At 42.9% G+C, this 27,334-nt stretch overlaps 1 protein-coding gene across 2 annotated transcripts; it reads right to left on the bottom strand.

Moving 5' to 3' along the window:
* Positions 1–1,673: 1,673 nt before the first annotated feature.
* Positions 1,674–26,262, bottom strand: LOC115202079 (sodium/hydrogen exchanger 9B2). 2 transcript variants are annotated; one of them, XM_029765963.1, is made up of 14 exons: positions 25,523–26,262; positions 25,223–25,424; positions 15,958–16,225; positions 13,981–14,179; positions 13,220–13,390; positions 11,265–11,407; positions 10,309–10,436; positions 8,022–8,197; positions 7,396–7,502; positions 5,787–5,936; positions 5,171–5,279; positions 4,859–4,995; positions 4,319–4,502; positions 1,674–2,360 (listed from the first exon to the last, which is right to left on the bottom strand). In XM_029765963.1, the coding sequence occupies exons 3-14, from the start codon at positions 16,057–16,059 to the stop codon at positions 2,302–2,304; spliced, it is 1,665 nt and encodes a 554-aa protein (XP_029621823.1). In that variant the 5' UTR covers positions 16,060–16,225; positions 25,223–25,424; positions 25,523–26,262; the 3' UTR covers positions 1,674–2,301. The 2 variants fall into 2 exon arrangements, with proteins under 2 accessions (XP_029621823.1, XP_029621822.1); XM_029765962.1 differs by having other exon boundaries at positions 25,223–26,262.
* Positions 26,263–27,334: the final 1,072 nt, after the last annotated feature.

Genomic DNA, 27,334 nt, shown 5'->3' with positions numbered 1-27,334 from the left:
CTATTGGGTGGTGTTCATATTCCAGCAGCACCAGTTAATGTTTGCATCTGCTTTCCATTCCAAAACCTTGACGCTAGGACCCGACCTGTGCTTTTTGATGGTGATAGAAACATCTGACCCTTTATAATATCACCACATTAAAGATAAGAACTTTTTTCGCCTCTAACACAAAACAAAAACATCATTACAATACAAGTAGCATCTACGCTGAGTGTTAAACATTAAGGACACCTGCCCCTTCCATAAGACTGACCAGGTGAAAGCTATGATCCCTTATTGATGTCACTTGTTAAATCCACTTCAATTAGTGTACTGTAGATAAAGGGAAGACAAGTTAAAGGATTTTTAAGCCTTGACATGGATTGTGTATACAGTGCATTCGGAAGGTATTCAGATCCCTTGACATTGTTACGTTACAGCCTTAAATTTATGGAGGCCACTGTGTTCTTGGGGACCCTCAATGCTGCAGACATTTTTTGGTACCGATCCCCAGATCTGTGCCTCGACACAATCCTGTCTTGGCGCTTCGACCTCATGGCTTGGTTTTTGCTCTGACATGCACTGTGGGACCTTATAGAGACAGGTGAGTGCCTTTACAAATCATGTCCAATCAATTGAGTTTACCACAGGTGGACTCTAATCTTGTTGTAGAACATCTCAAGGATGATCAATGGAAACAGGATGCACCTTAGCTCAATTTCAAGCCTCATAGCAAAGGGTCTGAATACTGATGTAAAAAAAGGGTCTGAATACTTTGCAAATGCACTGTATGTGCACCGGTTTGTGTCAAAAACTGCAACGCTGATGGGTTTTTCATGCTGAACAGTTTCTCCGTGTGTATCAAGAATGGTCCATCACCCAAAGGACATCCAGCCAACTTGACAACTGTAGGAAGTATTGGAGTCAACATGGGCGAGCATCCCTGTAGAACACTTCGACACCTTGTAGAGTCCATGCCCAGACAAATTGAGGCTGTTCTGAGGGCAAAAGGAAGGGATGCAACTCAATATTAGGAAGGTGTCCTTAATGTTTTCTTAGTGTCAAAAGACTACCACTTTTGTTAAAGGGCCAGTGCTGACGTTTCTATCAATATCAAATCATTTCTGGGTATGAATATAATATTCCAGTTGAGCTAGACCTACAGTATATACGCAATCTGGAGCAAATTATAATGGAATTTGTTTAACAGAAAATACATTTTTTACAATTTAACAGTTCAAGTTTCAAAAGTTAAAACAGGACTCATAAATGGTATGATAAATTACTACTGAAAAACCTAAAGGGACCCTTTCAAGAGTCCATACAAATGTAACAAAAGTATCTCTAAATCAACTGCACAATTAACTCTTTATGGAATCAAAATCATAAATACTGAATAAAAACAAAATGAATAGAACAAAACTGACTGTTTGGCAGTCTTTTCTTAAACAGATTTTACAGTATATTGCTCTGAATGTGATGCTATTATCTGAGCCACACTGATTTTGCATGAAAGACCCCTGTCATAAATATCTTAGCTAGGGGCCCATATTATTAATGTTTTTTGTGACATTCGGTCACATTTAGTGCACAACACTATAAATGGAAACGTACAATAAATAAAATTGTCTTGCCTTCGTCCTGAGTCTAGCTAGCAACAACCGTCCAACGCTAAATATCATATTTTCTTTGAATCAAACTGCACAACAACCTTCTCATAAATACATTACATTCACACAGAATACAACATCAGCAACTGGTAAATAATTGATGCGTAAGGCCTAAGGACAAAAAAATAAATGCTGTGAAGGCGTACATACACTGTATGATAATGAACACACAATATGCCCGATAGTCAATGTCAAAAACATTCAATTCCAGTGGCTCAGCTCATCGAACCACTTAATGATAGGGTATCATTTTAATAGTAGCATTACTGAATTTTCAGTATAGTGAAATTAACGTTACAGTATAGTGCATAATGCTTGGATATAGTGGATTGTTGGTTGAGTGGCAGCTGTAGTTCGAGGTCTGGAAACTACCCTCGGGGGAGATATAAATAAAAGCTGCAGGATGTCAAACACACCAAGGACAGATACACAGATGAGAGACCCCACTGTCCGAAAGGCAATATCCTGGGTGTCACCAGAGTCTGAAATAGGAACCATATTCTCTAAACAGTACAGCACTAAAGAGAATAGGGTGCCATTTTTACACTAGAATAGGATGCCATTTTAGATGCACGCTTGAAGTGCCCCCATTTCCCTACAATCCATCCATGTTATTTCCTCCTTGGTGAAGTGTACTTCCTGGTTCCCGCCATCAGAGGGTACTCTCGTAGGTGATTGGGGTCTCGGTTATAGTTCCGCTTTGCTCCCGCTCTGCATATCCAAGGAAAAAGGGTAGAAAATAATGATTAAAAAAATTGCCTTTGCAGTGTGTGTGTGTGTGTGTGCGCGAGAGAAACTGAAGTGCCTCCATGTGAGTATAAACTAAATAAGACTATAGGCCAAATGGTCAATATGGAAAATGTCTCAGCGAGTGTAGTCAGACACAGTGATGGGCAGGTAACACGTTTTACGAGGACACACAGTGTTGTCAACTAAAAAGATCTCCCTCCAAACCTGAAGAGCAAAAAAAAAAGCTACCATTGTGTGGTGACAGGGCTGAGACGAAACATGAGGCATGAAACAAAGACTACCAGAAGCCATGATGCAAATCATTCTCCAATCCACAGCTTCTCTTTATTAGCCTGAGATCCTGACTGACACGCTCTGTTTCACCACTGTCAACAATGTTGAAACAAAGCATATCAATTTGGATTCCAGGCTTTTTTGAATAAAGATCATCTCAGTCATAAAGGTCCCTATGCTGTGTGGACAAAGCTATGACAAGCTGGTTTTAAAAAAGCACAATTGAGTATAATAGGAGTGGAGGTTAAAACCATAATGGGGTGTATAAGGTCACCGTTTACAGTGCCTTGCAAAAGTATTTATACCCCCCTTTGCGTTTTTCCTATTTTGTTGCATTACAACCTGTAATTTAAATGGATTTTTATTTGGACGCCATATAATGGAAATACACAAAATAGTCAAAATTGGTGAAGTGAAAAAATAAAAAAATATTCAAAAAATTCTTTAAAAAATTAAAAAACAGAAAAGTGCCACGTGGATATGTATTCAACCCCTTTGCTATGAAGCTCCTAAATAAGATCTGGTGCAACCAATTACCTTCAGATGTCACAATTAGTTAGATTGCACACATGGACTTTATTTAAGTATCACATGATCTTAGTGTGTGTGTGTGTGTGTGTGTGTGTGTGTGTGTGTGTGTGTGTGTGTGTGTATACATACATATACACATACATACACCTGTTCTGAAAGGCCCCAGAGTCTGCAACACCACTAAGCAAGCAGCACCATGAAGACCAAGGAGCTCTCCGAACAGGTCAGGGACAAAGTTGTGGAGAAGTACAGATCAGGGTTGGGTTATAAAAAAATATCCGAAACTTTGGGGATGTTTTTCATAGGCAGGGACTGGGAAACTGGTCAGAATTGAAGGAATGATGGATGGCGCTAAATACAGGGACATTTTTGAGGGAAACCTGTTTCAGACGTCCAGAGATTTGAGACTGGGACGGAGGTTCACCTTCCAGCAGGACAATGACCCTAAGCATACTGCTAAAGCAACACTCGAGTGGTTTAGGGGAAACAATTAAATGTCTTGGAATGGCCTAGGTCAAAGCCCAGACCTCAATCCAATTGAGAATCTGTGATATGACTTAAAGATTGCTATACATCAGCAGAACCTTTCCAACTTGAAGGAGCTGGAGCAGTTTTGCCTCGAAGAATGGGAAAAAAAATCCCAGTAGCTAGATGTGCCAAGCTTATAGAGACGTACCCCAAGAGACTTGCAGCTGTAATTGCTGCAAAAGGTGGCTCTACAAAGTATTGACTTTGGGGGGGTGAATAGTTATGCACGCTCAAGTTCAGTTTTTGTCATATTTCTTGTTTGTTTGTTTCACAAGAAAAAATATTTTGCAACTTCAAAGTGGTAGGCATGTTGTGTAAATCAAATGATACAAACCCCCTAAAAATCCATTTTAATTCCAGGTTGTAAGGCAACAAAATAGGACATATGTGGGGTGAATACTTTCGCAAGTCTCTGTACATCATGTGGGGATAACAGCTGTCACTCAAGCTAGGTTAGTAGTAGGTGTGAGTTTTTGTGTGTTTCTATTTTAAAAGTGATGGTGAGGCAGTCCTTTCTGTTGCTGTGTGCTTCTTTCTGTGCATTTATGCAGAAAGTGTGTTTGCACATTCTGTGTGTGCGTCCTCACCCCAGGCAGCGTTCTTTGGTTTCTGCAGCAGGCGAGGTCCTGTGAGTCCTATGACCAGGGCCCCTATGGGGGCGGTGAGCAGGATGGAGAGCACAGCCACTGTCAGCACGTCCATGCCGTACTTCTCCAGCTCCTTATCCTCCTTGGTGCGGGCCATGTCCAGCGCTGTGGAGCCGATGGCCGCCTGGGGAGAGAAGAGGGGAGGAGATCGACACATTGGCCACGTCACCCTCACTGTGAGAGCTGGAACTCTGTCAAAGTTAAAATAACGCAGACATAGGTAATAATACGTGTTTGCATGTCACGCAATCACTAGTTAGAATATTCAAATGTTATGGTCGTTTTGCTTGTTTAGCCTTTTTTGTGTGAAGCAAATTTCACCCGTGGATCCTGTTTTGTATGCTTATTGGATACAGCGAAATGGAGAGGAGAATGTTGAAAGAGCAGTAATTTGAGCCCATGCTGGCCGAGGTACATGTGCTCCAGAGGCAGGGGTTTAGACCACTCCAGCCACCTTAGTTTCTATTTAACGTTAAGTACCTGTACAGTGGCTTTGGGTAGCCAGGCCAGAGCGATGAAGAGCTTCTCTTTGAAGTTGAAGCCGGCACACAGCACACATACGAAGGTGAAGAGAACACGCACCAGCAGACCAATGGCCAGAGAGCCTATGCCCAGGCCTGGTGGGACAGAGAAGTTAAGGGGGGGTTGAATGATAAACACTTTATTCAAGTTAAAGTAGGAAAACATTTGGAAAACACCCCTGATAGATTATCTCCAAAGAGCGGGGTATAAATGTATACGCAGTGTGTGTTCTTACTGACTGTGTGTTTATGCGGGTGTTTGTGTTCTCACCGACAGTGTTTTTGTCCAGCTCTGAGATTTGGATCTCGGCCCCGATCAAGCCGAAGAGCAGTGGCTGGAACACCTCCCAGGCAATACCCACTATGTCCTCCACAGGGACCTGCACATACACCGAGTCAGACAGACACACGTGTTATGGTTTCTCAAAGTACTGACGTTTTCAAATACAATTTGTGAAAGTAGAGCAAATGGAGGGGTGAGAGGCGCTATCAAGACAAGTGATAAAAACATTAAAAACCACCTACGACACAAACCAGACTACAGAGAGAGTTCAGCAAACACCAAGACTTCACAACTGTTACTCTACTGGAGAATCTGCCTCCCATAGAGACAATACGAGATGTGACCGACTGTATATTTGGGATTGGGCCTCTATCCTGATTGGAAGGGTCCCACTGTGTGTTAAGAAAGCAGTTTGTGCTGCACTGGAACGTTCAAGCTGTCCAGCTGCTATTCAATGCTTTAGTCGAGTCCACTGTGTTGGAGGTAAGGGCTCAGGGGGCATTTGGGTGAGAGAGTAAGTGCTTAGCTAGAAGATGCAGGGTACGGCGGGTTGAGTGAGTGGTCGGCACGGGATGGGGTCGTTGTGTGTGTGAGATTGACTGACCTTTGACCTTCTCCAGCCCAGGCTGGCCAGGAAGGCGAGGACCAGGGTGCAGAGGCCCCCCGAGCCGGGGAAGCCGGCCACGTTGCTGCCGAACACGGCAAACACCGACAGGCCCAGTAGCAGGAATGAGCGCTTCATCACTACCTTGTCCTACAGGAGAAAGCGTGAGAGAGAGAAGGAAGCAAGGATGTATTACTAAAAGTTTTCCAAACAAGGACTATGTCCCTGGAGTAACATTACTGAGAAAAGGAAACGCGACTGAGAAAACTGAGCTCCGTTATAGGTCAACACCACAGTCTAGTTCTCTCTCTCTCTCTATTGCACTCCACACTGCCCTTTCACACCTGGACAAAAGGAACAGCTATGTGAGAATGCTATTCATTGACTACAGCTCAGCGTTCAACACCATAGTGCCCTCAATGCTCATCAGTAAGCTAAGGACTCTGGGACTAAACACCTCCCTCTGCAACTGGATCCTGGACTTCCTGACGGGCCGCCCCCAGGTGGTAAGGGTAGGTAACAATACATCTGCCACGCAGATCCTCAACACGGGTGCCCCTCAGGGGTGCGTGCTCAGGCCCCTCCTGTACTCCCTGTTCACTCATGACTGCACGGCCAGGCACGACTCTAACACCACCATTACGTTTGCCGATGACACAACAGTGGTAGGCCTGATCACCGACGAGACAGCCTATAGGGAGGTTAGAGACCTGGCAGTGTGGTGCCAGGACAACAACCTCTCCCTCAACGTGATCAAGACAAAGGAGATGATTGTGGACTACAGGAAAAGGAGAACCGAGCACGCCCCCATTCTCATCGGCGGGACTGAAGTGGAGCAGGTTGAGAGTTCCTTGGCATCCACATCAACAAACTAACATGGTCCAAGCACACCAACACAGTCGTAAAGAGGGCACGACAAAGCCTATTCCCACTCAGGAGACTGAAAAGATTTGGCATGGGTCCTCAGATCCGCAAAAGGTTATTCAGCTGCACCATCAAGAGCATCCTGACGTGTTGCATCACTGCCTGGTATGGCAACCTGCTCGGCCTCCGACCGCAAGACAGTACGGAGGGTAGTGCGTACGGCCCAGTACATCACTGGGTCCAAGCTTCCTGCCATCCAGGACTTCTATACCATGCGGTGTCACCCTAGTCATAGACTATTCTCTCTGCTACCACGCGGCAAGCAGTACCGGAGCACCATGTCTAGGTCAAAGAGGCTTCTAAACAGCTTCTACCCCCAAACCATAAGACTCCTGAACATCTAGTGAAATGGCTACCCAGACTATTTGCATTGCCCCCCCCCCCTTACACTGCTGCTACTCTTTTATTATCTATGCATAATCACTTTAATAACTCTACCTACATATTATCCCCGCACATTGAATCTGTACCGGTACCCCCTGTATATAGCCTCGTTATTGTTATTTTACTGCTGCTCTTTAATTATTTGTTACTTTTATTTTTGGGGGTATTTTCTTAAAACTGCATTGTTGGTTAAAGGCTTGTAAGTAAGCATTTCACTGTAAGGTCTACACCTGTTGTATTTGGCGCATGTGACTAATAACATTTGATTTGAAAGCTAAGTTCTTTCAATTATGATTCGTACCTGGTCTTTGCTGGGAAAGTAGCGCAAAAGAAATCCCAGCAGTACCCCAGCTACCATTCCCCCTCCCACCTCCAGTATACCTCTCAGCAGGTTGTACCACATGGAGCCTGCAGAGGGAGACACAGCACAACGAAACATATGAAATTAATATCAAAACAGATGGGATCGTCCCAAATGGCACCCTGTTACTTTTGACCAGAGTCCTATGTGGGCCCTGGTCAAAAGTAGCTCACTATATAGGGAATGCGATGCCATTTAGGACACAGAATCCAGCAGGAAGTCAATAATAAAAAGCATGCAATACAGAGGAAGACACAGTAATAGCAGAACACATGCAGTTTGCTCATACTAATGGTCCCGTGGCTCAGTTGGTAGAGCATGGCGCTTGCAACAACAGGGTTCATAGGTTCGATTCCCGAAGTGTGAGGGTGTCATCTATTGGATCCAGGACAGATTGCAGGAAGATTTCTATTAATGCTGCAACAAAAACAGATAAGTTCTATTCTTTTTCTAGTGGTCTCCTCTCATCATTGGCTCAGAGCAGAGGCACAGATCAACAACCTCTCTCTTGATTGGCTTAGAGCATAAGAACAGATCAACATGCTCCCGACTGATTGGATCCCTACCGGTGGCGAAGGCCATGCCCATGCAGGTGGTGAAGCCAGTGATGGCCAGGATGTCGTCAAAGCTGCCGGCAGCCATGAGGAGGGTAGGGATGCCCTGCTCCAAGCCGTAGCCATCCTTCTGCAGCAGCAGCATGGAGGGAACCACCACGGCCGGGGACACGGCTCCCAGCACAAATCTACAAGAGAGCCAAAGTGAGGGTTAATCATCATAATATCATATTCATCAGGTTTGGGCTGCCCGGCTGAAGAGCGACCTCCGAAGAAACAACCTGTAATATGAATACTGATAATAATAATTGTCATATGACCATTTAGCAGATAGCCAGTACAAACCTACAGGAGAGGAGACACACTATGAGAGTTCATCATATAATATGGCCCTGTAGAAGATGCTTTCAAAGGCCTGTAAAAGCACTTTGTGAGCAACTGCTGATGTTAAATAAAAAGAATGCATTTGATTGATTAATATGAAGACACCACAAACCACGAAGAGACAGGGGAGGGGTTATGGGGATAATACAATGAGTATAGACAAAGTGTTTAATGATGCAGCTTTACTAATAGGAATTCGTTTGAGATATACACTATACATACGAAAGTATGTTGACATCCTTTCAAATTAGTGGATTTGTCTATTTCAGCCACAATCAATGCTGTATAAAATTTAACAACCAGCCATGCAATCTCCATAGAGATCACAATGGCAGCAGGATGGCCTTACTGAAGAGCTCAGTGAACCTTTCAATGTGGCAGTTTGTCAAGTTTCTGCACTGCTAGAGCTGCCCCGGGTAACTGTAAGTGCTGTTATTGTGAAGTGGAAATGTCTAGGAGCAACAACGGCTCACCCATGAAGTGGAAGACCACACAAGCTCACAGAACAGGACCGCTGAAGCGTGTAGTGCGGAAAAATCATCTGTCCTCGGTTGCAACACTCACTACCGAGTTCCAAACTGCCTCTGGAAGCAACGTCAGCACAAGAACTGTTCGTCGGGAGCATCATGAAAAGGGTTTCCATGGCCGAGCAGCTGTACACAAGCCTAAGATCACCATGAGCAATACCAAGCGTCAGCTGGAGTGGTGTAAAGCTCGCCGCCATTGGATTCTGTAGCAGTGGAAACTTGTTCTCTGGAGTGATGAATCACGCTTCACCATCTGGCAGTCCAAAGGACAAATCTGGGTTTGGCGAAAACCAGGAGAACGCTACCTGCCCCAATGAATAGTGCCAACTGTAAAGTTTGGTGGAGGAGGAATAATGTCTGGGGTTGTTTTTCATGGTTTGGGCTAGGCCCTTTGGTTTCAGTAGGGAAATCTTAACACTATAGCATACAATGACATTCTAGATGATTCTGTGCTTTTTTGTTTCAGCATGACAATGCCCCGTGCACAAAGCGAGGTCCATACAGAAATAGTTTGTCGAGATCGGTGTGGAAGAACTTGACTGACCTGCAGAGCCCTGACCTCAACACATTCGAACACCTTTGGGACGAATTGGAACGCTGACTGCGTGCCAGGCCTAATCGTTCAACATCAGTGCCCAACCTCACTAATGCTCGTGCCTGAATGGAAGCATGTCCCCGCAGCAATGTTCCAACATCTAGTGGAAAGCCTCCCCAGAAGAGTAGAGGCTGTTATAACAGCAAAGGGGGGACCAACTCCATATTGATGCCCATGATTTTGGAATGCGATGTTCGACAAGCAGGTGTCCACATACTTTTGGTAATGTAGGAGGGTAGGGTAGTGTATTTAGAGGGATGGATGAATAGAACGATGGATAGATCAGAGTGAGAGACAGTAAGAGTGGAGAGGAAAAGAGAGAGAGTAAGAGGAGAGAGGATGAGAGAAATAGAGAAGACAGAGAAAGCAAAAGAGAGGGAGAGCGCGAAAAAGAGACAGCAAGGGGCTAAGAGTCAGAGGATGAAATGAAAATGTATAAAGGCTGGGTATCCAATCTTACTCCTGGAGAGCTACCCTCCTGTAGGTTTTTGCTCCAACCCCGGTTGGAACTAACCTGGTTCACATCAACCAGCTCATTATTAGAATCAGGTGCGCTAGATTAAGGTTGGAGTGAAAACCTACAGGACGGTAGCTCTCCAGGAACAGGGTTGGAGAGCCCTGGTATAAAGTATACTTCAAGTGTTCACGGTGAGTTACAGTAGCTGCCAAATACTCTACACCTGTCTTAACGGAATGCAAGTGGTGTTAGGTAGCCCTTTAGTTTTACAAATGCGTCGGGAGGCTGCGGAATACTAAGTGGAATTTAGACGACCGACCGAGACAGAGAGTTTACCCTAGGATGAATCCCCAGATCCAGGGCAGGCCCATGAGAAAGTGGGAGGCGATGGCGATGGTGCAGGCCTCGATGATGCAGGGTCCCATTCCCACGCGTATACACACCATACTCAGCTTCTTCAGAGCCTGGGAAAACACACATGTATACAAACACACCCATTAATAGAAAAATCTAAATTTCATTAGTCCACTGTTGATACAATCCCAAGTTAAAGGAACAATCCACATTTCATTAGCCCCAAATGTTTTGCAGGTCAGCAGTAAAGTTGACATAATGTGGCAAGTGACACTTTGCTTCTTGAAGGTCCTGAAAACTTGACTGCTGAAATGCAAAACATTTTGGGACTGTATCAACAGTGGACTAATGAAAAAAATATACACATTGTTTTTTAGTGGATTTCTCCTTTAACACAGGAACATCAATAATAAAGGAAGTACTAAACACTAAAAGCATTGGCCTATGGAGAGTGTGATAGAAAAATTACACATTTACCTGGTTTGTTTGATATTAACAGTTAGCAATTAATACTTTACAAATAGGAAGACATTTCTGTTCTGTCAAGAGATGGTTTCGACTCTAGCTTCCTGCAGTTAGTCTGGGCGTAGGGTCAAGCTTTCTATAGACAAAATGTGGTGTGTGTGACCCAAGATAGAGAGAGCCTGAAAGACCTTAGAACAATGCCTCATGTTCTCAGCTTCCTGGCATCTGGGAAACTAAGGGGGGGCAAAACACCATCCTATGTAGATAACCAAGGTGGCTTATGGGAGTAGGAACCAGTCTGACTAAGCATTTTTAAGTCCTATATAAGGTCTCCGTTTTACCTTGGCCCGTCGACGGTTTCATTATTGCAATAATTAAAACGATATTGAATAAAGATGATTGTTTGAAGAAATGACAAAGTCTCTCTCACTTTGAATAGAAAATTCCACCGAAAGAGTGTTTTATTGACATACCGAGCCATCCAATCCCAGGCCTGCTCGGGCCAGGATGACAGCAAGGGCAATGTTCCTCAGGGAGGAGGACCATCGGTAGTCGATGTACACGGCGTCCGTTACCACGGGGATATTACGCAGCAGGAAGCCCGTCAAGAGCATACCTGTAGAGAATGGCAGAGAACAATGATACTTTATCATACTGTTAAAGTTAATACTTTTATAAACAACCATGGTGTTATTCTTTGGACTTTCTCTCACAGCAAGAGGGACAAAAAACGATGTCTTGCTGTGTTGTTCTGAAGACAAACTTGTTTTTATATTAAAAAGAAGAACTAAACAGAGGCTAAGATATCATTCCCATCTTCACATTGGTTCAAATGCCAAGAAATACATATTTTACAACAAATTCTTTGTTCTGATAGTCTGGGAACTGCATATTAAAAGGTTGAAGATCAATTGGTTTAAGAAATCAAAAGGCTTCTAGGCATAGGAGTCTTTTGAGAGTAAAGGTAAAACCTTTCCAAGTAGGAATAGCTCAAACTGAAGACATGCGTACAGTGGAGTCTTTAATTTACTGTATGAAACTGAATTGCCTTTGAAGGTCAGAACGATCAATATGGTCCTGTGTGGTTCAGTTGGTAAGAGAGTGGCATTAGCCAACGTCAGGGTTGTGGATTTGATTCCCACTGGTGGCATACAAAACCGTATAAACTCACATCACTGTAAACCGCTTTGGATAAAATGTCTGCTTAATAGCGTATTATCAATAAAGTACACAACAATTCCATCCCATTTGGGACGCAAGCAATGACTACTGTCTGAGCAGGGAGGAACCAGTTGACAGGCATAAGAATGTGGCACCGACTGTCGGTTAGCCTAAGTTAAGTAAAAAATAAATACCTTTAAGGCTGTAACAAAGCTTAAACGAAACGGAATTCATGCTTTGTTCCATTTTAATGCTGCGTCCCCAGGCAACGCAGGCCAAAAAAAAAAGTATTTAGTTCAAACAATAAAACGGGGACATTGAACTGGGGACGCAGCATCTCTGGGTTCACAAAAAGAAAAACAGGGGTTGGAGAGACATTAAATATCAAAGATCTATATCCAACAAACAGGACTTAACTTCTGAACTATGGGAGTGGGCTCTGTCGGATAGACACTACGCTAACGATCAACGTTTAGAAATGAAAGACCCACCACAAACACTTCTTTATTATCTACAATCTCTTTTCTGGACTGTTGAAAGTGAGGAGTAGGCTGTGAACCCGAACGTCCGACTTCTACCTTCTTGCGGGCTGAATGAGTGTCCACTGTCTTATTAAAGGGGTCTGTGCAAACTACAGAACTTCTCATGTGGTTACCGGCATCAAGAGAGACTTTGGTCAAAGCTCAACCAAGTATTGTTTGTTGAGAAATGAAAATACATTTTTCATTCACTTCCTATCAGTCTAAGTCAACAAGGGTGTTAATTTGGTTAGAAATGGGATGAGGTGTGATATGAACTCACTTCACTGTCTAGGTATGGTAGTAACACATGTATGATGTACTACACATGAAGTAGCAGTGTTGGCAAAGCCAGACAGAATAATAAGGGGTCTGTTTGACCATCCGTGTATAGTAAAGAGTAGTAGTGAGGGGGCAAGCAAGTGCATGCAGGCTAAATATAGTGAGTGGGTGTGTTTAATCTGAAATGTGTGCTTATTATAGTAAGTAGGTGTATTCTATCTACTATATCAGCAGATATATATTACCAGCAGCCAGGCCGATGGCGTCTCTGACTGTTACTAAGGAGCATGTAGGGCACTCAACACCCTGAAGAAGGCATTTTTTTTCTCATTCTCAACAAGTCAAATGAAGTAAAGGTTACAGAAAATAACTTGTTGTATGCTGCACATACACAGACAAGACAGACCCCATCACCTACAACACACACACGCAAACACACACTCACTCTCTCCATTCGCATTACCTACCCAGGAGCGGGGGAAAGGGAGGCAGTTTGGGAAGCCGTATGAGGCCCACCAGTTTGCCCCCAGTGACGGAGCAGATGAAGAGCACGGTGATGCCGAACAGGTTCCCCCCCGGCAGACACTCCTTCTCTGTGATGGACCACACCACGCCAAACAGCACTAATGCAATGAGGACTGGGAAGGAGGAGAGGTCAGAAGTCAGTACGTAGCCAGTTGTTTTTGCCTTTTACCTGCCAAATAAAATAACAGATTGCATGTGCTGTACTTGATTTGGTTTGCAAGGTACAATGGTCTCAAAGGTCTACTACTAAGCCTAAATGTTAACTTGTAAATGTCAGTATATCAGGGACAGTGGGTAGTGCTTTAGTCCATCTGTAAATCTACTCCATTTGTGCTATATAAACGCCTCTGGGTACTGTGGCACTGTTCAACAACGTGCGCTGGATAAAGAGAGAGATACACACACTGGTTCTACAAACCCCCCATTTTCCACTCGCCCAAGCACAGAATGCTACAAGATGCCAACTCCTGATTCCATAGCAATGTCACCAAGGTAACATCTCTACGGTAGCATTAGCCCCCTGGTGCCCAGAATTAAATAAAAAACAGACCACAATGGCTTTATCAGCACATTGAAGCGTTATGAAGTTTCATGACATTAGGCCACTCTAGTGTTAGGCCTATATTGTATCTCTATTCTGGTGTCCATAGGGCACCAGCATAGAGACAATACTAGAGTGGCCTATATCTATGTTGGTGCCCACCCTTGGTGATGAGGGAGGCCAGGAGGCCTCGGGGCGGGCAGGGGCATGCCCGGCGGAGCCTGCCACAGCAGATGACTGGGGGGTCAGTGTTGGTGCCCGCATCCACCACCGGGTTACGGGGGATAAAGTAGGTCTCCTCCGTGACCTGGGGGGTTGGGCTCCGGCTCACCACCACCTGAATCTGGTTCACACCCAGGAACTACCGGGGGGGGGGGGGAGACGTAGAGGAAAGGGGTCTTAGTTCAATACGAAAATGTGTCAGCAGCCATACTTTTTAAATTAAACTTTCTTACTACAAAAATGCCATTTCAATACAAGCATCTGAAAAAGTAACACTACTGGATATTTTTATATTATTTCAAAAAGATTACCATCGTACTCTAACCATAGTTATAAGGTGCAATATGCAGAAATCGCTCCGCCATTTTCTGGTTGCTTAAATTCGAATAGTTTATGTAACAAAACAAGCAATGTATAGTGTAGAGAATCAATGTACCATTCAAACAAACCGCTGTTAAATATATTTTCAATAACCAAAAAGATTATATTTTCAGCTGGTGTACAAAACCAAAAGTAAACGACGCAAAAACTAAACTTAACGGAAGCATAGAAATTGTGCACAGAGAACAGATCTTGCTTTCAATGAGAATAACTGATCTATAATTCACATTTCTATGTGAATTTGGACAGGTCGCCCAAAAAGTTGCATATTGTAGCTTTAACTTCTTGAGTTGAAATCATTGCAATCTTTCAAGAGAGAGTGATTGTGGTCAGGAAGTTGTTTTGGGTAGCCTAGCCTAACTCTTGAAAGTTGATAAGAATGGTACTGGAGCCAATGCTACTGGCTTTTTGCCTCCATTTCTTTGTCACACCTACAGTATGTTAAGTGGTTCTCATTGTTGACAGAGAGGTTAGTCACACTAACAAGACACTACTGTGTTCCCAGTGTTAGGTTCTAAATAAACGGAGTAAAAACTCACGGACAACTAGCAAAGCTCAAACCAGGTTTATTCACCCACTGCGTTACACAGCAACCTATGACAAAAACACATTTACACAAATACTGGTATTTAAACCTTCCTCCTATGCGGAGTCTCCTCCGTACACATCTGGACAGCCAATACATCTCTGTTGCTAGGCAGGAAGTTAAGTGATGTGGGTAATAAACTGTTCCTTCTCCCTTAATGTGACCTGGCCTCTGCCCCCATTCCTCACTAATCCACCCTATCAGTGACCACAATCATATGATTGCCTTTCTCTTACTTAGTAACATTCCAAGTCCCTGGCTCATATCCAACCTTAATTGACCCCACCATATACATTCCTCCTACAGATAACCATTAACTTCTGGTGTAGCAAGTATTTCAAATTAAAACCCAACAACTGAAACCAGACTGTGGCCCTTCTCCTTTCCATAGGATACCTGATGTCTAACAATAACATGCTCTGCACTCCCCTCTCTCCCTCAGTACCATGAACAAGGACATTTCATACTTCAAGTTTAGAAGTCAGAACCCATCACCAGTAAATAATAGTTCTCATGCTTATCATAAAGAGTAGATGCCGACTGTGGCACAATGTGAACAGTCAGTGTCATGAACAAGGCTTTTGATCCAACTTACAGAAATACCACACTCTGTGGAAAAAGAAGCTGGCAAAAATCATTAGCAAATCTCCTGGTAGGGTACATCAAGGTGTTTCAAATGCCCTAACAAAAAGTCAGCAATGATGATTTTACTTTTGTTTTCAAGTAAATATTTGACCCCATAAATGCATAGTGCCAAATAAGAGTGCACAGTACACTGCCAATAACACATTTAATCTAATGCCCTCAAAACTGATTCTAGATCAATATGTGTGGAATTGTCTACTATTATGCCGAAGCTTTCGGTCAGCCATTTCTCATAGCCTTTACATAATTTAATGATGCTGAAGCTATCTATTAACATTTTGGCTAAAGCACTAGATATACTATACCTCTGCATGGTTCGTTACTGACGAGGCTCCAGGACTGTGTTCTAGGTCCAGCAATGGAGAAGGTGTAGGCGGCTTCGACTTGGGCTGGTCGTCCTCCATCATGGCATCTAATACAGTTCACTTTCTCCTCCTCACTTCTTCTCGAACCTTACAGCAAACCTGTTGAGGGGTTGGGTGGGCCATCGGTGCACTGCTGCTCTGCTCTTCTCCTGTTGTATCCTAAGGTCTGACTCTGTCCAGCACTAGCTCCCATTCAGTGAGTCGTCACCTGTTTATCAGTCAAAGGCAGTGACAGTGAGTGTTTGCTTGGTGGAACTGGCCAGAGGCATCTGAGGCAAACATGACTGTAGAGATATGAGGTGGAAACCAGCCAAGTGCAAGAGCAATCAAAGCTGAAGGTAAACAGTACTGTAAAACAGTTTTCAATGTTCAGCATTTTGCTACCAGTATGGAATGAGACTGGGAGTAAGGGTATCAATGCATGAATGCAGAATTTCCTCTACTTTAACTTCATATAGAAATCATGCTAAATTTATGTTATTAGCGACATTGCCACCACTCTCCTTATATAATGGCATTTCACATACAGCAATGTCCATTTTATCTGAGACAAGCTCAAGTTGGATTGCTTTATTTAAGCACGTTCCAGCCAGTTATGCTAGTAAAGTCCTAGTGTATAAAAATCAATTGTGACAGCTGTGATGGTAAGTCAGTTTTGGTACAATTTTATAAATGCCAACAGAACGTTGGTTTGTTCAACATGGTGGGATCTTTTTGTGTCTGTAAAATGTGTTATGCGCGAAATGGTGGTGGTTACACCTTTATGCACAAATATTGGTATGATAACCATCATATCGGCGTTAGCTTGGGAGTCGTGATGATATGGTGTGTGGTCCTCCCACTACAACTTGGGAAACCATTGTTTATTAGGCTACAGATTAAATAAATGATGGTGAACTTCACAGGGTGGTGACAGTGCACCGTGATGAGCTTGATACCGCTTTCCAGTAAATAGGGTATTATTTTGGTGACATGATAATCGGTGCTTGACTGCCGTTTGACAAAGCAGTAACGACCAACTTCAATGACAGTTCTTAAAATTAAAAATATCTAATATTCCAGCACCACAATAATACTGTCGCCGAGGAGGGCTTGTTAGCTAGCTACAGGGTTTGAGTCACCTCAGCCGTTTTATTATAAAACAGCTCAGCTAGCAACGCTAGCTAGACTGTGTCTAGACTCAGGAGCTCATGGGCACATACTAGACATGTCACATAGGCGTCAGGAGCCAGCTGGTTAGATATGATTCCACCATGGGCAACAACAACTGGCTACTAGTTCGTTTTCAACAAAATATGTTCAACTCATAGCTACTTAGTTCATCCAATGACAACCGCATTTAGAAGGATAGCTACTGTCTCACACTGGCCAGGCAGAAGCCATCTCGATAGTTAACAGCTAGCTAATCGTGGACGCCAAACGAAGACGCTAGCTAGACTCGGAAACTCACAGCCTACAATAGCCAACTGGTTAGACATGATAACAACATGGGCAACAATAACTGCCGACTAGTTTGTTTTCAGACAAATATGTTCAACTCATAGTTGGTTTAGCCACTGACCACTGCATTTAGGAGTCTAACTAAATTCACTCGCTCACTCACTGGCCAGGAAGTAGCCACTAATAGCCAACTAATCGTGGATTTCCTATAGATGGGTTAAGCCAGGTGGACACTACACGATTTTCAAAATCCTAACATCGCTGAGTCTTTCACATTAAACTACCACCTTTCCTGTAGTTCATTTTATTTTTGTGTTGCAAACGTAGCGGTGAGCACACTGAACGATGTGCCACAGATGGTCACACACTTCAAGATTCTTCACTTGGTCGCGAGGATTCTCAATACCACTCGGTCTCGTGAAAACAATGTGATTAGATTTAACGTAGATACGAGCTTAGGCTCAGAGCAGCATCATAAACATTCAGTCAGACACTCACCATACAGAGTTGAACTATCTAGCTAACATTTTGAATTGAATAACATTGCTTGTGAACTTCAGAACTGTAGCAATTTGACACTTTGGCTTTGGTAAAGGCAAGTACAAATGCATAATAGTAGTAGTAATCACTCCTGCACGAGATGAGTCATCTTCTCAGTCGAGCTCTCATTGGCCATTGCTGATCACTTTTCTCAACTTGTCGTTGCACATCTCACACTACAAGAGCATTGCAGATTGTGTTGATAAAAATATCAGGACGTCTGGACTACTCAAAGACCAGATCGGTAGCCCTCAGCTTGCGTCTCTGACCCGCTCACATTAAAACGAGCGTCTGTGACGGCCGTGCGCCCCGAGTGGGCAACGACATGGGGATTTTGTCTCCGATCTCAAAAACTTGTCTGGGACAGCTAAACCGTGTGGTTTACACCCGGCGTTAGCAGACAACGTCAGCTGCCATGGGGCAGAAGTCAACCTGTTGTTGTGATTCTGGATGGCCAGATTGCTAGCAAGAATGACCAGAACCTGCCATGTGGGGAATCGTAAGTGGCTCGTTTCATCTCGTTATTGATACCATGTCTTGTTTTTAGGTGTTTTGACTGATTTCATTTTGCTACCCGCACTGTATCTGCAAACTGTTGTGTAGAGCGCACGTGTCATGACCAGAGTGGGCATATTTGCTATTTAATGCAACAGTTTGTGACAAAATTATTGTTAGAGTTTATAATGTGATGGAAGCACATTGAACTTAAGATTTTGAATTGGTACATGAGAACTTATTAAGTGAAAAAGTATACTGAACAAAAAAATAAAACAAAACTATTTCAATGATTTTACTGAGATAGTTCATATTGGTGAAAACGGCATTTTTCGGCAGGACAGAGCAGCTACATCTGGTAAGATGAGGGGCAGGGGTGTGTGTCTATTTGTCAATAACTGCTGGTGCGCGATGTCTAATATTAAAGAAGTCTCAAGCTATTGGTCGCCTGAGGTAGATTACCTCGTGATAAGCTGTAGACAACCATCTTCCAAGAGAGTTCTCATCTATATTAGTCGTAGCTGTCCATTTACCACCATAAACCAATGCTTGCACTAAGACCGCACTCAACCAGCTGTATAAGGCCATAAGCAAACAGGAAAATGCTCATCCAGAAGTGGCTGGGAACTTTAATGCTGGCAATCTTAAATCCATTTTACCTCATTTCTACCAGCATGTTAAATGTGCAACCAGAGTGAAAAAAAAAACTCTAGACCACCTTTACTCCACACACAGAGACGCATACAAAGCTCTCCCTTGCCCTCCATTTGGGAAATCTGACCATAATTCTATCCTCCTGATTCCTGCTTACAAGCAAAAACTAAAGCAGGTAGTACCAGTGACTCTCTCAATACAGAAGTGTTCGGATGAAGCTGTTTTGCTAGCAGACTGAAATATGTTCCAGGATTCATCCAACGGCATTGAGGAATATACCACCTCAGTCACCGGTTTCATCAATAAGTGCATCGACGACGTCGTCCCCACAGTGGTTGTACGTACATATCCCAACCAGAAGCCGTGGATTACAGGCAACAACCGCACCGAGCTAATGGCTACAGCTTCCGCTTTCAACGAGCTGGACACTAATCCGGACGCTTATAAGAAATCCTGCTATGCCCACAGACAAACCATCAAACAGGCAAAGCATCAATACAGGACTAAGATTGAATCCTACTACACTGGCTCTGACGCTTGTCGGATGTGGCAGGGCTTGAAAACTATTACGGACAACAAAAGGGAAACCCAGCCATGAGCGGCCCAGTGACGCGAGCCTTCCAGAAGAGCTAAATGCCTTTTATGCTCTCTTTAAGACAAGAAACACTGAAGCATGCATGAGAGCACCAGCTGTTCCGGACGACTGTATGATCACACTCTCCATAGCCAATGTGAGAAAGAAATAAACAGGTCAACATTCACAAATGCGTGGGACCAGACAGATTACCAGGACGTGTACTCAAAGCAAGCGCGGACCAACTGGCAAGTGCTTTCACTGACATTGTCAACCTCTCCCTGTCCGAGTTTGTAATACCAACATGTTTCAAACAGACCACCATACTCCCTGTGCACAAGATAGTGAAGGTAACCTGCCTAAATGATTACCGCCCTGTAGCACTCACGTCTGTAGCCATGAAGTGCTTTGAAAGGCTGGTCATGGCTCACATCAACACCATCAAGCCAGAAACCCTAGACCCACTCCAATCCGCATACTGCCCCAACAGATCCACAGACTACGCAATCTCAATCGCACTCCACACTGCCCTCTCTCACCTGGACAAAAGGAACACCTATGTAAGAATGCTGTTCATTGAACGCTGAGCTGTAGTCAACACCATAGTGCCCACAAAGCTCATCACTAAGCTAAGGACCATGGGACTAAACACCTCCCTCTGCAACTGGATCTTGGACTTCCTGATGGCCGTCCCCAGGTGGTAAGGGTAGGCAACAACACATCCTCAATACTGGGGCCTCTCAGGGGTGCGTGCTTAGTCCCCTCCTGTACTCCCTGTTCACTTACGATTGCGTGGCAAAGCACGACTCCAACATCATTAAGTTTGCTGACAACAACAGTGGTAGGCAATGACGAGACAGCCTATAGGGAGGATGTCAGATAATAACCTCTCCCTCAATGTGAGAAAGACAATGGAGATGATTGTGACTACAGGAAAAGGCTGGCCAAACAGGCCCCCATTAACATCGACGGGGCTATAGTGGAGCGGGTTGAGAGCTTCAAGTTCCTTGGCGTCCACATCACCAACTAACTAACTAACATGGTCCAAGCACACCAACACAGTCGTGAAGAGGGCACGACAAAACCTATTCCCACTCAGGAGACTGAACAGATTTGGCATGGATCCCCAGATATTCAGCTGCACCATCGAGAGCATCCTGACCAGTTGCATTACCGCCTGGTATGGCAACTGCTCAGCATCTGACTGGAAGGCACTACAGAGGGTAGTGCGTACGGCCCAATACATCACTGGGGCCAAGCTTCCTCCCATCCAGGACCTCTATACCAGGCAGTGTCAGAGGAAGGCCCAAAAAATTGTCAAAGACTCCAGCCACCCTAAGTCAGACTGTTCTCTCTGCTACCGCACGGCAACTGGTACCGGAGCGCCAATTCTAGGACCAAAAGGCTCCTTAACCAGTTTCTACCTCGCAGCCAGAAGACTGCTGAACAACTACACAAATCAAATGGCCACCCGGACTATTTACATTGAACCCCCCTTTTTGTTTTTACACTGCTGCTACTCGGTGTTTATGAAAAGTTTTACCATGGTACCGGTACCCCCTGTATATAGCCTCGTTATTGTTATGTTCATTTATTTATTGTGTGTTACCTTTTGATAGATTTTTGATCATTTAACATTTTTTACTTTAGTTTATTTAGTAAATATTTTCTTAACTTTATTTCTTGAACTTTGTTGGTTAAGGGCTGGTAAGGAAGCATTTCACAGTAAGGATAACATACACCTGTCGTATTCGGCGTATGTGACTAACATTTAATTTGATCAGTCAATTGAAATAAATAAATTAGGCCCTAATCTTTGGATTTCACATGACTGGGAATACAGATTGCATCTGTCGGTCACAGATGCATAAAAAAAAAATGTTTAAAAAGAGAATAGATCAGAAAACCAGTCAGTATCTGGTGTAAACACTATTTGCCTCATGTAGCGTGACATCTCCTTCACATAAAGCTGATCAGGCTGTTGACTGTGGCCTGTGGAATGTTCGCACAGCCATTGAAGAGAAGTGGGACAAGTTACTGGATATTGGCGGGAATTGGAACACTGTCGTACACGTCGATCCAGAACATCCCAAACATGCTCAATGGGTGACATGTCTGGTGGGTGTGCAGGCCATGGAAGAACTGGGACATTTTCAGCTTCCAGGAATTGTGTACAAATCCTTGCGACATGGGGCCGTGCATTTTGTAAAAATTTGCAAAAAAAACTAAAAATCTGTTTTCGCTTTGTCATTATGGGGTATTTTGTGTAGATAGATGAGGAAAATGTATTTAATCCATTTTAGAATAAGGCTGTAACGTAACAAAATGTGGAAAAATGGAAGGGGTCTGAACACTTTCCGAATGCACTGTAGGCTTTGTGCGCATGGAACATTTCTGGGATCTTTTATTTCAGTTCATGAAACGTGTTGCATTTACAATTTTGTTTAGTGTAAATTGTGTGCACTATGGTCATCATGCACTGTTTTCAGTTTGGTGGAAACACGCCACTGGTGGGAAAATGTGCATATTTTGGAATTTTTGCATGAAAATCTGTTGCTATTTGGATGGAAACTTATCACACACGTATTATTACCGACATGTAAACCTAATAACAACGTAGACTAATCCACGACCTAGCTGCATCGGGGCACAAGTCACATGCTAATGGACTGTTCCAAAATGCTCACACTCATTTGCCAGGTACAGCTGTATTTCAAATATGAAGAGCTGGGTAGCCCTTTTGCTAGCTGTCCTGATGTATATGAATAAATGGCAGGAGTTAAGATATGAATATGTATAGCTAGCTTGCTATATTGAACGAAAATATAAAATATGCAACAATTTCAAAGATTTGACTGAGTTACAGTTCATTGATTTAAAGTGACTAATTTCATTCTAAGCCCTAATATCTATGGATTTCACATGACTGGGCATGGGCGCAGCCATGGGTGGGACTGGGAGGGAATAGGCCCACCCACTGGGGAGACAGACCCAGCCAATACAAATGAGTTTTTCCCCATAAAAGGGCTTAATTACAGACAGAAATAATCCTCAGCCCCCACAGGCGAAGAAGCCAGATGTGGAGTTCCTGGGCTGGCGTGGTTACATGTGGTTTGTGGTTGTGAAGCCGGTTGGATGTACTGCCAAATTATTTAAAGCGACATTGGAGGCAGCTTATGGTAGAGAAACAAATATTAAATTATCTGGCAAAAGCTCTGGTGGACATTCCTGCAGTCAGCATGCCAATTGAACACCTTCAAAACTTGACATCTGTGGCATTGTGTTGTGTGACAAAACTGCATATTTTAGAGTGGCCTTTTACTGTCCCCAGCACAAGGTGTACCTGTGTAATGATGAATGTTTAATGAGCTTCTTGATATGCCACAAATTTGTACACACCATTGAGAAATAAGCTGTGTGTGTATGGGATATTTCTGGGATCTTTTATTTCAGCTCATGAAACATGGGACCAAAACTTTACAAGTTGTGTTTATTTTTGTTCAGTATAAACTTCAATAAATGTTTCACTAGTCACTTTAAACATTGCTACTTTTAAAGTTTACATATCTTACATTACTCATATCACATGTATATACTGTATTTTATACCATCTACTGCAACTTGCCTATGCCCATCCATATACTTACATGTACATATTCTCATTCACCCCTTTAGATTTGTGTGTATTAGGTAGTTGTTGGGGAATTGTTAGATTACTCGTTAGATATTACTGCACTGTTGGAATTAGAAGCACAAGCATTTCGCTACACTCGCATTAACATCTGCTAACCATGTTTATGTGACCAATACAATTTGATTTTGATTTGATTCTATAACATTAGCTTATACGAGTTACCTTGTCTGACCTCATTGAGTATGGTTACATTTACACAATTATTGTGGATTGTCAAATTAATATAATAGTACGTTTACATGCTTTTCAAAAATCAGGCTACCTGATGGGACTTAAATAAATGCAGAACATCGGCAAACAAAATAAAAGTCCTACCAAAGCGACCAGTTATTTTTACATAGCCTATTTGATTCAGAGTTCGGACATATAAAAAGTTTTATGTGACAAATACTTTATAAATGCATTCTTTCTGATTTTTCTGCGCTCGTACATGTAATGTTATATTAACACTAATAATTCGATTTTCAACAGATTATGGCATTAGTCATGTAAACACCTTACTTTACTCATCTTAAATCGGCGTAACATCCAAATCGAAGTAAGCACACACCGATTAAAACACTGGGTTTTCTGAACAAACTTTGGAATTATTAGGACATAACTCTCATTTCGGACGGTAGGTAGCCTAGTTCTTAGAGCGTCGGGCTAGTAACCTTAAGGATGATAGATCGAATCCCTGAGCTGACAATGTACAAATATTTCGTTCTGCCCGTGAACAAGGTAGTAAACCTACTGTTCCTAGGCCGTCATTGTAAATAAGAATTTGTTCTTAACTAAAAATTATTCGGCGTTCCAGCACTGTATTTGACCTGCGCATGTACCAGCACCGGTAGCCCAAGCAAACTAAAAGCATGCACATTAGAACTCGTTTTCACATAAACTGTATATGTCTTAACTCAGAATCAAAAAGGTTTCGCAAAATTAACATGGTCACTGTGATAAGCGATTTCTACATTTATTTGGTCTAAGGCACTGCATCTCAGTGTTAGAGGCGTCACTACATATCCTGGTTCGATTGCAGGCTGTATCACGACCGGTTGTGTTTGGGAGTATCATAGGGCGGCGCACAATTGGTCCAGCGTCGCTGGACCGCTGCGCCTCTCGGGAGCCCCTAAACTGTTCTTAACTGACTTGCCTAGTTAAATAAAGGTTAAATAAATAAAGTCCCCCGTGATTTCAGGTGTCGATGTAAACTGAATAACAAGGGAAGTCATTGTTCTTGCAACGCATGTCAACCTTTTAAAATAACTATTATCTGTCTATCCACAATAATCCTATGGTTGTGTGCATGTAACCGTGCTCAAGTCTCGCACTTCAAAGCTGCAAAGTTACTTAAAAACACACATTACTGCAAACGAGCCATTAGGCTACTGAAAATGATAACCAACATGACCAGCAACGTTGTTTATGCCAGTAAACTACGTTGACCGACGTTAGTTAATCCAATTTTGAAGAGGCAGACACTAATCAATGCTAGGTTTAGCTCGACACCATATGGCACATTTTGGAACCTAGCTACTTTAGCAAGCTAACATTAATCGCAAGCCTGTGGCATATGGTTCGTGCATTAGCAACAAGCTAGCTTCATTATCGTATCTTTACATTAACATTATTCATATCGACGGTCTTTAAAAAAAAATGTTTTATTCCTGTAGAATGTGAAACATAACACTATGCCGAGCTATTATTCCGCCACAGCTGAACGGATTTACCGCGCGCAAACTTTTACAAAATAGCTACAACTGACTTACTAGACATGTTTTATAAAATCACACCATAAAGTAGTCTCGACAACGACTGTTACTCACCTCAAAAACGCAATAACTGCCATGCCCACTGACGAAGTGTCCGTGTGCCTGCTAGCTAGAAGGATGAGTGTTGTCCACTCCTGCACGGAGCTGCGACAGTACGTGATTATGATGGGCAGGAGGGATGACAAGACCCCGGCCAATTGGCCCAGTGTCATCCGGGTTTGGCCGTCATTGTAAATAACAATGTTCTTAAAACTGCCTAGTTAAAAAAAAAAAAAAATGTTCCCTTTTGAATTTCAAAAGTATTTATATAAAACCTAACACGGAAGCTAGTAAAACTGTTGCAATTATACTTACGTCGCTGTTTACTCCTAGCTTTTTCGCCGGTTGTATGACGTTCGTTGGCTGGCTAGGGAGATAAATTCATCTCGGATCTAATTCGCTAGTTTTAGATTTGGTGCGTAACTACTTCCAGTCTTTGTCGATCCTGTGCAGACAACCCTTCCAAATGGCCCTATGGCTACATCTACTTGTTGAATCTCCAGGTTTACACAGGTACTACACAAGTGTTAGCTAGCGATTTACAGTGAATTAAATGCTTCGAGTAACGTTAATAACCAGTCCACAGCTTTCCAACTTTACGGTGTATAGTATGAAAACATGAGGTTCATCTAACCTGGTCCTTGGCCAGTTGATGAAACTTAATGTGATGGTTTTCTCCTGCTATAGTTCAAACAAAACGCTACGCAACAGCTTTTCAGCATCTTTTAGCTATAAAAACTGTGTTCGTTAGCTAGCTGAAGAAATGCCACGTTCACGTGCTGTTCGGGACTAAGCAACTCGGACATGTTTTTCTTCTGTGGATTTTATGGTGGACTACAACCCAAAAATGTGTATTGCCGCCACCAACTGAACGTTTTTAAAAAATAAATCCATAAGTAATAGTGAAACTAACTTAATCCACCCTAATAAAAATAGTACATTGCCAAAACAAAACAAAACTCCCACTTCTTCCTTCTTTTAATTCTCCATATCGCCCTTCTCAGGCTCTAGGTCTTAGATATTGAACAAAAACATAAACGCAACATGTAAAGGGTTGGTCCCATGTTTCATGAGCTGAAATAAAAGATCCCAGACATTTTCCATACACACAAAAAGCTTATTTCTCTCGAATGTTGTGCACAAATTAGTCTACATCCCTGTTAGTGAGCATTTCTCCGTTGCCAAGGTAATCCATTCACCCAGTGGTGGATTTAGGCATAGGCGACATGGGAAGCCGCCTAGTGCGGTATCTTGCTGGGGGCGGCACGGGGCGCCCACACATGTTATTTTTTTTAAGTAACAAATAAAAAATCAGAATGGTGACATTTGCACGATCGGTTTTCTATCGCTCATTTGCACGTCACGTCAATGATATCATGTCACCGTGTGGGACTGTGGGTCAATTAACCTTGTCGGAGTGGGCGCCCTGATTCTAGTTTGTGAGCTAGGGGGGTGGGCTGAAGGAGGGGTTCGCCCAGGGAGCCATACAAGCTACAACCGCCACTGCATCACCCTAACGTATGGCATATCAACAACCTGTTGCCAATGAATTTAATGTTCATTTCTCTACAATAAACCGCTTCCAACGTCGTTTTAAAAAATACGTCCAACCGGCCTCACAGCCGTAGACCACGTGTAATCACACAGCCCAGGACCTCCACATCTGGCTGCTCTTTTACTCCAGGACTTGGGGAGGTTGAGGCAAAACAGATGGTAACTGTTGTCCACTAGTTTTCCAATTGCAAAAAAACAAACAATTGTATTATTTATTTCTATCCTATATCGAATTGATATGCCTGGTTTCTATCAGTTATTATTAATAGAAATACACCTGTGTCATGTAGGTAATTAGTCCAGACAACTTAAAGAGAATGGTTATTGTAAGTAAACATGTTATATGTATTTCTAAAGGAAAGGATTGATCTGCAAATAAGCATAACCCTATGGTCAATAAAGACAATGTCATATCTCAAATCAAATCACATGTTATTGATTGCATGCACATATTTAGCAGATGTTATTGCGAGTGTAGCGAAATGCTTGTGTTCCTAGTTCCAACCCTGCAGTAATATCTAACAATTCACAACAATACACACAAATCCAAAAGTACAAGAATGGAATGAAGAA

This window comes from Salmo trutta, chromosome 11, assembly GCF_901001165.1.
Source record: "Salmo trutta chromosome 11, fSalTru1.1, whole genome shotgun sequence".
In the NCBI taxonomy this organism is placed as follows: Eukaryota; Metazoa; Chordata; class Actinopteri; order Salmoniformes; family Salmonidae; genus Salmo; species Salmo trutta.
The sequence above is the reverse complement of the archived record's forward strand: the minus strand, read 5'-3'. Positions and strand labels throughout refer to the sequence as shown.

Bases quoted from the DNA above. Each gene is read 5' to 3' on its own strand.
- LOC115202079 (XM_029765962.1), bottom strand. From the start codon at position 16,059: ATGATGGAGGACGACCAGCCCAAGTCGAAGCCGCCTACACCTTCTCCA. The intron at 4,996-5,170 runs GTGAGAACACAA...CTGTCCCACCAG, and splicing joins GCTGGACAAAAACACTGTCG to GCCTGGGCATAGGCTCTCTG. The intron at 4,503-4,858 runs GTACTTAACGTT...TTCTCTCCCCAG, and splicing joins TACCCAAAGCCACTGTACAG to GCGGCCATCGGCTCCACAGC.